The 13,239-nt window shown below is 35.5% G+C and overlaps 2 protein-coding genes across 5 annotated transcripts in view; one reads left to right on the top strand and one right to left on the bottom strand.

The window, feature by feature from the left end:
- LOC128991129 (uncharacterized) overlaps window positions 1–2,038 on the bottom strand; it is a 47,640-nt gene extending 45,602 nt beyond the window's left edge. Inside the window, exon 1 of the mRNA XM_054413880.1 lies at window positions 1,866–2,038. Coding sequence (XP_054269855.1) covers window positions 1,866–1,886 — 21 coding nt within the window. The 5' untranslated portion in view covers window positions 1,887–2,038. The remainder of the gene's footprint in view (window positions 1–1,865) is intronic.
- A 4,027-nt stretch (window positions 2,039–6,065) lies between these two features.
- LOC128991130 (uncharacterized) overlaps window positions 6,066–13,239 on the top strand; it is a 30,012-nt gene continuing 22,838 nt past the window's right edge. For all 4 annotated transcript variants that reach the window (XR_008490598.1, XR_008490600.1, XR_008490599.1 and 1 more), the window contains exons 1-3: window positions 6,066–6,488; window positions 9,714–9,932; window positions 11,347–11,601. Coding sequence is in view for 1 of the 4 variants with exons in the window: in XM_054413881.1 (XP_054269856.1) it covers window positions 6,255–6,488; window positions 9,714–9,932; window positions 11,347–11,601 (708 nt within the window). In the remaining 3 variants the exon portion in view is untranslated. The remainder of the gene's footprint in view (window positions 6,489–9,713; window positions 9,933–11,346; window positions 11,602–13,239) is intronic.

The raw sequence follows: 13,239 nt of genomic DNA on the forward strand, positions 1-13,239 counted from the left end.
TAACAAAATATAACGTAGTCTTGAGGACACATGGTAAAAGATTTAATGATTAGTACCGGTACAGTAAAGACCTCAATCACTTAAATGGTTTTTTGACGTAGCCTAGTAGGCTAACTACTAGACTACAGAGCCACTTGGCGATCGAGCTAAATACAATTTTATATAGATACATCATTAGTGATTCAGGAAATTCAACCACTTCTTAAACCACTTGAATCTGCAGGCCAACTAGGATCAGACCAGAACTACTCTATTTTCATCGGTCAGTTTAGGGGATCTCACTGTGACCGGGTGTGAATGATCGGTGTGCGTAGGCGATGCTAGCGCGACATGGTGCCGGATATCAGAACTTTATGCACACGCACACTCTAGAAAAACCAGCCCAAATGAGATCCACCTGTTTTCGGCAAACTTCGGGTATTTCCGTGATCCTGACAAGCTCAGGAGGACCAATCAGAGGATTTGGCGTTCTGAGATCCACCACCGATCTCAAAGCGCCAAACAGATCTCACTATGCCGTTGTTTAAACAAACTGCGGATCTCGTTTCGACACATTTGTAAGAGCACACCTACACACACACATGGGTCACTCGCCATGGGGTAGGTAGGGCCCTGCTGGTGAATGCACGTGCGTTAATGGAAGGGACGTTAATCCCTCAGTCCTTCGCCAACCTCACGGACTATAAGTTGTGTTTGATCGTAATGTGAAAATTGCAAAAGAGGTTGATGGGATTTTAGGGGGCTTTTAACTAACATTCCACCATAAAATTAGTACCTAACAAAGTGTTTTAATAGACTCGAGTGTTGATACCAATTCTAATGCTGCACTGCAGGAGGTTCACTGTGAACCAGCCTGGCCCTAAAGTCACTCCCCCAGCAGGCGGCGCTTTACTCCAAACACTTGCCGTATGTAGTACCTAACTTAACTGAAATTAGACCCAGTTGATAGGAAAGATGTAGTCCGGCATAAGCCTAGGCCTACTGCAGTTGGATTGGCTGCACTTTACTTTACGTCCTACACTCATTCGAATGAAAATATCGATCGATATATCGATAAGTTATATCGTTTGGTTAATTAGGTAAGGTTAACCTAACCTAACTAACCAAACGATATATCGAATGAAACAATCGAACAATCGATAGTTTCATTCGAATGAGTGTAGGACGTAAAGTAAAGTGCAGCCGTTGGATTGCTTGCCCCAGAAAAATCTTTTATTGGTTTTATATCAATAGCAGTCTAACTGTGAATTAAAATTTGGTGTCATGATTAGGCCTATTAGTCCATTTTCAATTGAGATTAAATCACTTCCAGGATATCCTCATATCCCACTGGAGCTTATAGAAGGGGTAACTTACACTTCCATCATCTGTTGGCACAAACAACCAAATGAGTAATTACTTATTGATTACCTATTTGATTGTTTAATTTGATATATCGTTGGTTAGTTAGGTTAGGTTAGGTTAACCTTACCTAACTAACCAAATTATATATCGAATAATCGATATATCGATCGATATTACTCATTCGGTTGTTTGTGACAACAGATATGGAAGTGTACCCTATAAGTTAGAAGCAATAACTAGACTAGATTCTGAATCCTTAAGAACAAGCTTTAAGTTAGTTTAAGTTACTGAATAATAGGATGACCTTAATAAATAAATCGTAGTACAGTAGGCCTTTAGGCCTAACTACTTATTTGGACTAAAAATAATTCATCAACTAACTTTATGGTATGTTTCTCTAATTTGTTAAACTCTAGGTGATGTTAAAAGATGTGATAAAAATGTCCCTAACTTAATTTCACTTCCTCAACCTATTGAAGGTAATATTGAATCAATGTGGACTAAGCAACATTGCAACTCACCTTCTTTGTGTTTATCCCCATATGCTAAAAATATTTTTAACACAAATTAAACACCAACGAAACTATTACCGTACAAAAGGAAATAAAACACTTTTATAATTCTAACTTAGTGGTAAAATTTAAATTCAACTGACACCTGTGAACACAACACAATCGCGCAGAAGCCGAATGAAAATGAATTCGCAGTGTTTCCATCCGCAAGAAAAAAATATCCCTGGGCCAACGTCAAAAAATCCCTAGTTATCCCTAGTCCGTGTTCTAATAATCCCTCCAATTATCCCTCTTCATAAAATCTAGATTACTTATTATTTTTGCAGCAATATCAATGGATTGGATATCATCACGGTAACTGGTGATATTATTCTTCAATATCCCATATTATTTATAAAGTAATAATATATAAAAAACATTTTTGCACCATTAAAACCACGGCCATCGTAACTCCAGGCAGGCCGCGGCCTGGTAGAATTGGCAACGTTGCAAGTACCGTAGTATTGTTTAACGCCAGACATCCCATAAGTTAACATGAAAAAAAAAACATAATATAGAATCGAAAACCAAAACATTGTAAATTGAAAATCTATTTCTGTAAATTCAATGTGGAGTCAACATTTTCATAGCTCAGTAACCAAGCTTTCGTATTCTTAAAAAAATACATAAATATCATTAGCTTAGCGTTCTCCAAACAAACACCTTTTACAGCACTATACTTGCAACGTTGCCACTTCGAAGGCCGCGGCCTCCGGCCTGGAATTAAAGGTAGCCGTGATTAAAAACTGTCTACGTGGTACGAAACAAGATTAATTAACTAAAAATGAAACAAATAGTTATTTTTAAAATTTTATAAACTAATAATTTTCATTTATAAGTATTTACAATTGTTTCAAAAATATTACTCAAGTGTCCAAATTTTTAAACTTAATAGTCTTTTTCAAACATGGCCGCCATGCCTTGGTGAAAAGGTTACACCAAGTTACTTACTAACCAAAAAACATCACAGAAATCACCGGCAAACAAAATAAAACGAAAACAAACATTCGACATTGACACAGGGCTTAAGAAACAAATACAGGACAGTAATCTAGATCCGCCATTCCATTCCACCGACCGACTCCAGTCCTTCGCTTGTTTCGTGCAGTGTTGGCTCTTGGCTGTAACTCTTCCCCTTGTGTGTTCCGACTTTGAAACACTACGTCACTACCACTACCTACAACCATAGATAAAACATACGCCTTGAGGAGTATCTTTTATCTATGCTACAATCGATTTGTTACCAAAATCTAGGGGAAAAGTAGTATAATCAATATGTTATCAATACCTTGCAAAATTAACCAAAAATAGGTCCTTAACATTGTTGAAATACAGCCATAATGTATTATTTTGTCAATATTTCAATTTTATAATGTCAAAGGCCTGAAATCCCTAGAAAATCTAAAAAAATCCTTCAATTTCGCTGATTATCCCTAGTTATCCCTCAATCCCTTTTCAATCCCTCGAAGGCCCTAAATATCCCTAGAAAGGGATTTTTATCCCTCAAATGGAAACACTGACAACGAACGAGATCGACTGCGACTGCGACAGCACTGACTACAATAATAAAGTCCAATAGAGAAACTAGCCACAGTAGTAACCAATCGGGTTGGAGGGTAGTAGAGAAGAAGAGAAGTATCGCCAACATTGTCTGGTCAAAACACTAAAATAATACTCTACCGACATAATTTTCAAAAGTTTATAGTATAATAAATACACTACACATATCACAAAATAGATAATTTTTGTGTAAAATATTTACCAAATTTAAAAACAGTGGACTAAAACAACCGGTATAATACGCAACACTATAGAGGACAATACTTAAGATAAGATAAGTGCTTGGTCTTCTATTTTTTACTTGAATCCTACTATCCTACTATATATATATATATATATATATATATATATATAATATTATAAATGAGAAAGTTTGGATGTATGGATGTATGGATGTATGTTTGTGACAAGTGAACGCGAAAAATACAGGTCGGATTGGGCTGAAATTTGGCATGATGATAGCTCACATTCCCGATTAACATATAGGCATATTCTTATTTCAAAAATCCTTTCGGGCTCCGCCCCAGTGGCTCTGGAGTTTCCCATGTTAACCTTATGAGAAATGGAATTATTGAATCTTAACAGCTGTTTCAATTAAACAAGTTGGTTCTGTTCTATGATATTCAATAGCATTAAAGTTACAAGGATTACCAACAGGGTGCAGCACTATTATTTCTTTTACAATTATGACAACAGCTAATTTGCAACCAAAAGGTGAGTGAGCGTAGCGAACGAACTTCAACCTGGAGGCGAGTTAGCGTAGCGAACGAGCTAACCTGAAGGCAAGTGAGCGCAGCGAACGAGCTCCAACCTAAAGGTGAGTGAGCGTAGCGAACGAGCTCCAACCTAAAGGTGAGTGAGCGTAGCGAACAAACTTCAACCAGGACGTGATTGAGCCATGCGAACGAGATAATCTTGACAATTTAGAAGTTAAACGGGGCAAAGCCCTCGGGTTACAGCTAGTAGTTAATAATAATAATAATAACATTTTATTATTTAGTAGCCTATCTTAATTTATTTGTAATCTCAACTAAGTAAACAGGTTAATATTGATACTTGATTTTCAGGATTAGACTTTTAGGACCAACTGTTAGTTAATATGTATTTACAACAAACTGAGTAGTCCATTTGAATGATAATTGGTTGAACATTTCTTTTCTTATAATATATATCAAACTACCGTGGAAAAACGTTTATTTCGAAGACATTTTATTATTCTCACTGATTTCTTTAAGACAGGGGTTATAAAATTCCTGGGGTAAAAATCCGGGCCGTACATTTTGAGCTGACATCATGAAGGGGGTAAAATTCCGGCCCGTACACTCTAGGTTTTATAATTTTTATGTGTTCTGATTAAATTCACAACCATGAAGATATTTGTTTAATTGTACCTTTAATTTATTGAACTGATGTTGTGCAACTGAAAAGTTCACGGCCGGAATTTTACCCCTTGGTAGTGGTATGTGACATAAGTTTTGCTCAGGGGGTGAAATTCTGCTACCCCCTATTTTTGCCAATATTTTTATCTTTAAATAGAGGTAACTCCGATAACCGTTCTGCCACGTTCCCCCACAAATCGAGCACTGGCGTAAGCCCATAAACTGGTTCGAATCTTCTCTAAGCTTCTAGAGATAAAACTTATTCTAAAAATATTCATTGGTGTATTTTTATTTAAGAATACGAAAGCTTGGGTCACTGGGATTAAATTAAATGAGTGGGCGTTAGGGCGTTACCTGTTTACCGTGGTAGCTTATGGGACTTATAACTTGGCGCTGATCAGCGCCGCTGCCAATTTTTACCAGGCCGCGGCCTAGAGTTAAAGGAAGCCATGGTTCACGTACCCCCAACACTTTGATGTACAAAAACAAACCTAAAACAGACAACCTTTTCAAAATAGGAACTCCTTTTTATTGTAGTGCAGCTTCACTGCCCTGAAGAAATCCTAATGCTGAGATTCAGTGCTCCCAGTCCCATAACGATGAAGTTTAGGCATGGAACTTGATAATTGATTAAGCCTTCTTTTTTAAAGTAGGCTATTAAATTTTAATATCAAACTTATCAAATTATTATTAATGAGGAGTAGAAAGTCCGTGATCAATAGAATCCACGTTGAATAAAGGAGGAATCGATTATGAAGGAAATCTGAAAAATATTACCAGTACCTCGTACCTCCCTAGTAATGGTATGGTTTAATCTACAAGTAGTAAAATGATAGGCTACTATAGGCCTACATTTGATATGGAGTGGATAAACGTGTTAAGAGTATAGAGGATTTTTACCTTCGCACTAATATAACATAGATAGGTATGAATTGGAGATAAGTGGCAGTTAAAAGGGGTTTAAGTAGAATTTGGTGGTTGAATAGAGGAAAATTGGTGGCTTTATTTAGATTTTTATGACATGGAGGATTATTATTAGAATTTTTGCTTTAACTGCGGATAAAATATGGATATTTTCCTATCCAGAGGGTGAATTTCCATGGGTCCAGGGTGGCAACACTGATTATTATTGTCGATGCTTCTTCTCTTCCTTAAGAGCTCAGCTGAGCTGATGTACAGACAGACAGTAACTACGCCGACGACGCCACGCCAGACGCCACGAGCTGTAGCTGCAGCTGGATTAACCAAACAGTCAGAAGCGAAGTCGGTGCCAAATTTTCAGGAATTAACCTATCGTTTGCTAGGGTTCCCGTTTACTTGGTTTTTTTTTTATTAGCTATTTATTATTGGATTTTGTTTCTGTCGGGTAAGGATAGGAAGACTTTGTTTCTACTTGAGGCAAAGATAAAGATCCTGCAAGATGAGTTCTCGTTCGAATCACATTTTAGCTGATCTGGATATAGAAAGCGTCTTACAATGCCCAGTTTGCTTTGAAATTCCACCATCAATTATTTTTATGTGTAAAGTTGGGCATCACATGTGTGAAAGGTGTAGATTGAGACTTCAAACATGTCCAACGTGCAAGGCATCGATAACTAGCTGTCGAAATTATCTAGCAGAATCACTGACAAACAAGTTCTCAATCCTATTAAAAGTAAGAATTAGGCTACTATAAATTTTTGCAGTTTAAGTTACTTACACTGTAAAAGCTCTTATCACAACGATTTTCAGGTCTTTCTCAGATGTTAAGAGACAAAATACTAGGGATGAGCATTGATGTTCACCATCGATGGTAACCCATCGATGTACCACAAACATCGTTGCGAAAAATGCAATGTTTTGGGACTAAAACATCACTGTTTTATGATGTTTTTTGTGTGTATTTAATCTGCCTTTTGTACTCTACATTAGGCCTAATGGAAAACATCGATACCTATCTCAATAAGTTAGGTAGTCTATGTTTGACAAAAACATTGATGTAAGTTAAGAAAAACATTGGTAATCTACCATCTATGTAAAAAACACCGAACATCGATAGAAAAACATTGACTAAGTTACCCTCACTAAACCCTCCTCATGCCTAAGTTTACAAAATAACTTACCCTCCAATCCAAGCTGACCACTGACCAGGGTTGGGTCTTTGATATGGCAGTTAGACTTACTAATTGCTATTTGCTAAGCTAGGTAGCTCAGTAACTGTAGTACTCGCTTCTAGTATACAGAAGGTTCCTGAGAAAAGTCTGCAGGCCCTATCAAGAGGCAATATGTTGGTACCCTGTGAGGAGAGAATTGACATTTTTACAAGGGAGCGATCCAATACAATTTTGACTGGCATGCTGTGTTAAAGTTACATATCCTAGGCCACATGCACAACAATACTCTAAATCATTTACGGAAAATAATTGATCAACTGGACACAAAACCAAATAATTTTTACACACTTTTCTTCTGTAGCCAACACAAATGCCTGGCCTTAAACTACCATACAATTAGAAATCAGGGTTAACTAAGTTATGCGATGGTAAAGTCTTATTTCGAGTAGCCTATAGGCCAAATCTTATTCTGTAAAAATCTATAAGAAATGTATAGGCCCTAGTGATGTAAAATACCCGGGTATTTAAAACTCGGGGTAAATACCCAAAATCCATAAATACCCGGGTATTTTGGTTATTTATGAAATCGATTGAAATTCATTTATATTTACCCCTAAATATGTTATTGTTATCATTACATGGTAAATTAGGATAGTCTATAACACCTTTTACAGTAACTTGAAGCTTTGCTAGTACGGTAGGCCTACCTTTTATTTAATGAGTTAGCACTTAAAAAAAAAATAATAATTTAAGTCTCTAAATAAGCATGGGGTTTTGTGTCTTAAATCGAGTAACATCAGTTAAATTTAACTTACTAAAAAAATAGTATACTTAAAAAGGCTGTGGCTATTTCAATTTTTATCATTTTATAAATTTATAACCAATTGAAATAACACAAACAAAATTATTTTAATTTATAAATATCCAGGAATTGTTGGTATATATACCCAATCATGGCAACAGTTGAACTTGCCATGAATTGCTTTATTAGCAATAAATGATTGTGTATAAAATTTTAGAATACTCCAAAACAGTTAAAACTATTTATAATGTTATTGTTATTAAATATTTTTTAAATTAGGTACCTTAAAATGTTATTATCTACAAAGTTGAAAAAAAAAACTTGTTACAAGTTACAACCACTGTGCTGAAAAACTACAAATGAGAACAGAACATGGCTTAATAAGATAAAGTAAAGGCAGAATACTAAAAGTAATTAAACTTGTCAGTGTTACCGCTTAGTTGGAAACAATAATATATTTGGATAAACCTACTAAAAAAATGTATCTCTCCTGTTTTTTGGTCTAACTTAATATAGTTTTGAAAGATTTGTTGTGATTTGTTGTGTTAGATTCAAATGTTTTGTATCACAAGATTATGAAATTAGTTTTTTTTTTTATTTTGATACCATTGACACCAACAAAAGATCAAGAACAAAAATATTATTAAATCCTGCCATCCTACAGATTGAATTTTGATTATTTTCTTAAGTTGTTTACATATAGGCCACTACTAGGTTAATTTTCCTGTCTTTCTAAATAATAATTTCTTTACTTTCAGTAAAATGAATTCATCTATCAATCATAGAAATTTAAAAAAATCATAAGTAGGTACCGGTACCGGTAGTTAGGACCAGTGCAACCATGCGACCAGGGTATTTATGCCGATTATGCTTTATGCTCAGACCTGGGTATTTATGGCGATTATACCCAGAAGTAAAATGCTAGTAGTGACAATATGAAATTTTGTTCCAACACATTTTATCTATTTTACTATACTTACAGGGTAATAATTGAAATAAAACATCTCAATCTTCTCTAACTTTAATAAACATTATAAATACCCAGTTTTTGGGTATTTACCCGGGCCTGGGGTAAGTACCCAATTTATATTTACCTACCCACTGGGTATTTACCCGGCCCACATCACTAATAGGCCCTATGTGCTATGTATGAAAATCAAACAGCCTTTGAAACAAACCATCCTGCTCGCAGATGTAGTAGGGTAGGGCCTATATACTGATCTTATAACAGATCATACCCTACCTAGCTATAAATAAAACATCTCTCAGTGTTAATATTAACATTTTACACATTTTCTCTATGTTTACTATTATTAATAACTGTTTGGATTTAAAATGGATGTTAAATTGGAAAATGGATATCTATCAGATAACGTTCCTGATATGGCTAGACGATGGATATTCAAAGTACGGACAGAGACTATTTCCTTAAATTTTAAACCCTGGATGACAGACGCTAATTTTAAATGTTCTTTATGTAATCTAAATGAGAATGAGGACACTTATCATTTTGTTGCTCGTTGTCCAATTTTAACCCAAATTAGAAATAAATGGCCATTGAAAGCTCTTTTAACTCGCTCAGAGTTTATAGATTTCCTTAATGGTAAGGATCGGCGTTCGCTGGCAAATTTTCTGAGAGATGCTTGGAAGTATAGATGGGATTTGGTTTTAGAATTCAACGTATAAGACTAGCAGCAAAACAATATAAATATTATAGCTCATTATATAAATAATTTTACATTTTAGTCGTATTAAAAGATAATGTTGCCATAAAAGATAATGTTGTCAACACGGCAGACGGTCTTATGACCATTGCTGTAAAGTGCTATTTTTAGTTAAATTTGTTCTTTCTTGTTATGCAGAAGATTATGTTTAGTTATAGGTTCTATGTATATATGCAGTTTATTTTTGTGTTAATAAAGCACTTTTTCAATTCATTTTCATTTAATTTCATTTAATTTCATATTAATTCTGTTTTTTTTAGGGTAGTGGAGATGGAGATGTGATAAATAATTTGAATGAACAAATCAACGTCTACTTAAATAAAAAAGCAATCAGTGAACGAGTGAATCAACTCAAACAACTGCCAAACCCCACAGGAATGTACAAGTGTTTGTTAGAATCATGTTGTAACAGAAAAGAAATGGCTGTCACACTTATGTTTCCACACATTAAGAAAGTACATCCACACCTATTTGACACGGTAAGAAAACGTTGCAGTAATTCAGTTGCCCTGGGAGCTTGGAAGGAATCGTTACCATTTAAGTTATATGATCAATGGCATTTAACTATTATATTGCATCATATATATTGTATCATACAGGTTTATAATTATATTTTTGTAAAGTTCTGCCAAAGCAAAAATAATAATTGTGGGTGGTACGGTACAGTAGACTTTTTCTCAAAACAGATGGTCATCATAAACCTTACAGCTCCTAAGGTTTTGTGCACCTGTACAGCTCTGTATTAGTGATTGCGACATGTGTAAACAATAAAAATGTTCCTTATCGAGATGTTCTGCTTATCGATCGCCATTTGGAAAGTAACCTCCATGTGTTAACTGTATAGGCAGTAGCAGGGGTAGTGTGGTGCAATTATACAACAGTTATAAGTGTACAGCCAAGGCCACACTAAAAAACAGGCCGTAATGCTCGTCAAGTATGACGTCACGATAGAAGATGGCAATCACGTAATGTTTGCCGTTTGTGATCAGCTGCTTGTTTTAATCTTTCCTTGGAAAATAAATATATAAATACCTACGTCATTGCCGTCTTCTATCGTGACGGCATGTTTGACGAGCATTACGGCCTGTTTTTTTAGTGTGGCCTTGGTACAGCAGGTCAGTCCGTGTCCAGCCTTGGCTGTTTGAAGGTCGAGAGATTTCTTATTTTAAATTTACAGCGTCTCAAAATATGTGACACAATAGAAAAATCACACCAAAGGTGAAGACCGAACAACCATATATTGGCCTATTATTCTAGTATACCAATATTGCTCACATAATGTGTGGTACTTTTGGTGATTTATCTATGTATTAACTTAAGATAGCTTAGACCATAGTATTTTGGACTAAAGTTTGGATTCTATATCAATTATTTAAGATGGGGACTCCACTAGGTACGTATTTTAACCCAAATATGAGTGAAGGATGAGTTTAGGACGAGTGTCGCGATCTTGTAGTCTTGTTAGTGACTAAGGCCGACATTTTCCTTAGACACAGCTGTTAATTTATAGCCCATACAGCCAATGGCAACTAAGGAACCTACAGCTTATATCAATTTATAGTGGAATTCGAACCTCATTTTTCCCTTGTTATAACAAATTGGTCTAATTATCAGGGTAGCACTGCGGGCAGTCGTAGTACTCACTAGTGCAGACGTTAATCCACTCCAGGGAGTATCGCATCCACAGTGCATGCCTATAAATATTCACAATTCGTGAAGTAGCTGGATTACAGGATGACGTCACCGTCCCAATCCAAGTTTTTAGGTTTCGAAACTAGAAAGCTTTTTCTGTGTTCATTAAATGAATTACGGTACCACTACGGTACTTATTAGGCCTAACTATTATAACAGCTCAGAACTAGTACTAAATATAATTTTATTTTGTTCATTTAGTTCAAGAACACAACTGCTACATTCACACACAAGTTTGAGAACTTCTGCTACAGAAAACACCAGACAAAATATCATCGAGCTTTTAGTGTAACAAACTTGGGATTGTTCTTCCTCAACCTTGAAACGGTGCCGGATCAATACATTAACTGTTGGATCTCTGTACCAGCCCCATTAAAACAATGCTCTCTTTTCCAATGTGAATTGGTGTTTACCAAAGAACTCGACAACACCAAAAATTTGATTTTCAGTAGCAAGGTAAGTTAAAAATGGAAGTAAGAATTTCTCTAACTTTTCAGCCCTGACAATATTTTTAGTGTAATTATACTAGTTGTGTATACTCATTCTTAGGACCTCGTCCTTGTCAGATCCAATAACCTTGATGGATGTATGATGTCCTTTTGACAATGGTTTCCTGCTCATTCCTGTCATGAACCTCATGATAGCCAGACAGCCAAAGGGTTGTGTGTAAAACTTAAAAAGATAGACATTTGTTTAAACCCATAGGCCTACCAGTTGTGTAGCACAACAATGTTGCAGGACGTCATGTTGAGGATGACGTTTCTGTGACTGCGGGAGACGATCGTGATGTCTAAACTCCAAACGGCCGGGTGATTTTTAATGATTTTGCCGCAAATGAAAAATTTCAAAATGGGACACTTGTAAATGTTTAATTTTTATGTGTTTTAATATCTTCATTTATACCTTTAACGTGGTATTTATTTAATGTGTTTAGAAGGGTTTAAAACTTATATTAGCTATGTGATTTTTTTATAATTTACTGCATTAATTATTTCTGTAGGCTGCTTGAAAAACAACCCATAACTCCAAAATTACATGCTATATAAAAGTACATAAAGACAGGGGTTGGTGTAGTAATCATTTAGGCCTAGCTGGGTTTTCCTAGGAGTGGAGCGTGGAGAGCGGAATAGTGATTTGATTAACATGGCATTCTGCTCTGCTTCTAGGAAGAAAGTAACATTAAATTACCTAAGACAAAAGGAGTCCGCTATCCGCATACCCCTCTCCGCACTCCGCTTCCGCATCTAGCAAAACCCACCAGCTTAACAGAAAATTTGGTAAAATTAAAATCATCAGTAATAAAAATCCATTTTTAAGTGTCAGTACTGAGATTCAATAAATTTTTAAGAAGTTATTGATAAATTGCAGGATTAAGGATTAGTTTTTAATTACCTAATGATTTAATAATTATTTAATATACAGGGTGTTTTTTTTTAAACTTGCATCTTTATTTATGTAAAAACCGCAATAGATAGAAATATTCAGTTTGCGGGAATCATCTATTGACGTAGGGGGCACAATTTTTTTGAATTCAATGTTACATTCACATTCCCCCCCTTTCCTCCCCTGCCCCCAACTTATTTTTTTTTAATAGCAAGGTACCCCTTGTGACATATCAAATGAAAGAGCATGAAAAAAGAAAATGTTTGGTGAAAAAAATTGAAAATCGGCTCATGAATTTGTGAGATAATCCCCCCCCTTTTCCCCTACCCATAACTTTTTTTTTAATAGTAAGGTACCCCCCCTTGTAACATATCAAATGAAAAATAAATTTCACCAAAAATTGTCTTTTTTCATGCTCTTTTATTTGATATATCACAAGGGGTAGGCTACCTTGCGATAAAAAAAAATTAAGTTCCGGGGAGGGGGAAGGGATATATCTCGCAAATTTATGAACCGATTTTCAATTTTTTTTTCATCAAACATTTTCTTTTTTCATGCTCTTTTATTTGATATGTCACAAGGGGTACCTTGCTATTTAAAAAAATAAGTTGGGGGAAGGGGGGGGAAAGGGGGGAATGTGAATGTAACTTTGAATTTAAAAAAATTGGGCCACCTACGTCAATAGATGATTCCCGCAAACTGCATATTTCA

This window comes from Macrosteles quadrilineatus, unplaced genomic scaffold (assembly GCF_028750875.1).
Source record: "Macrosteles quadrilineatus isolate MER2022 unplaced genomic scaffold, UCM_ALF_1.0 Scaffold_3__2_contigs__length_128488019, whole genome shotgun sequence".
Lineage (NCBI taxonomy): Eukaryota > Metazoa > Arthropoda > Insecta > Hemiptera > Cicadellidae > Macrosteles > Macrosteles quadrilineatus.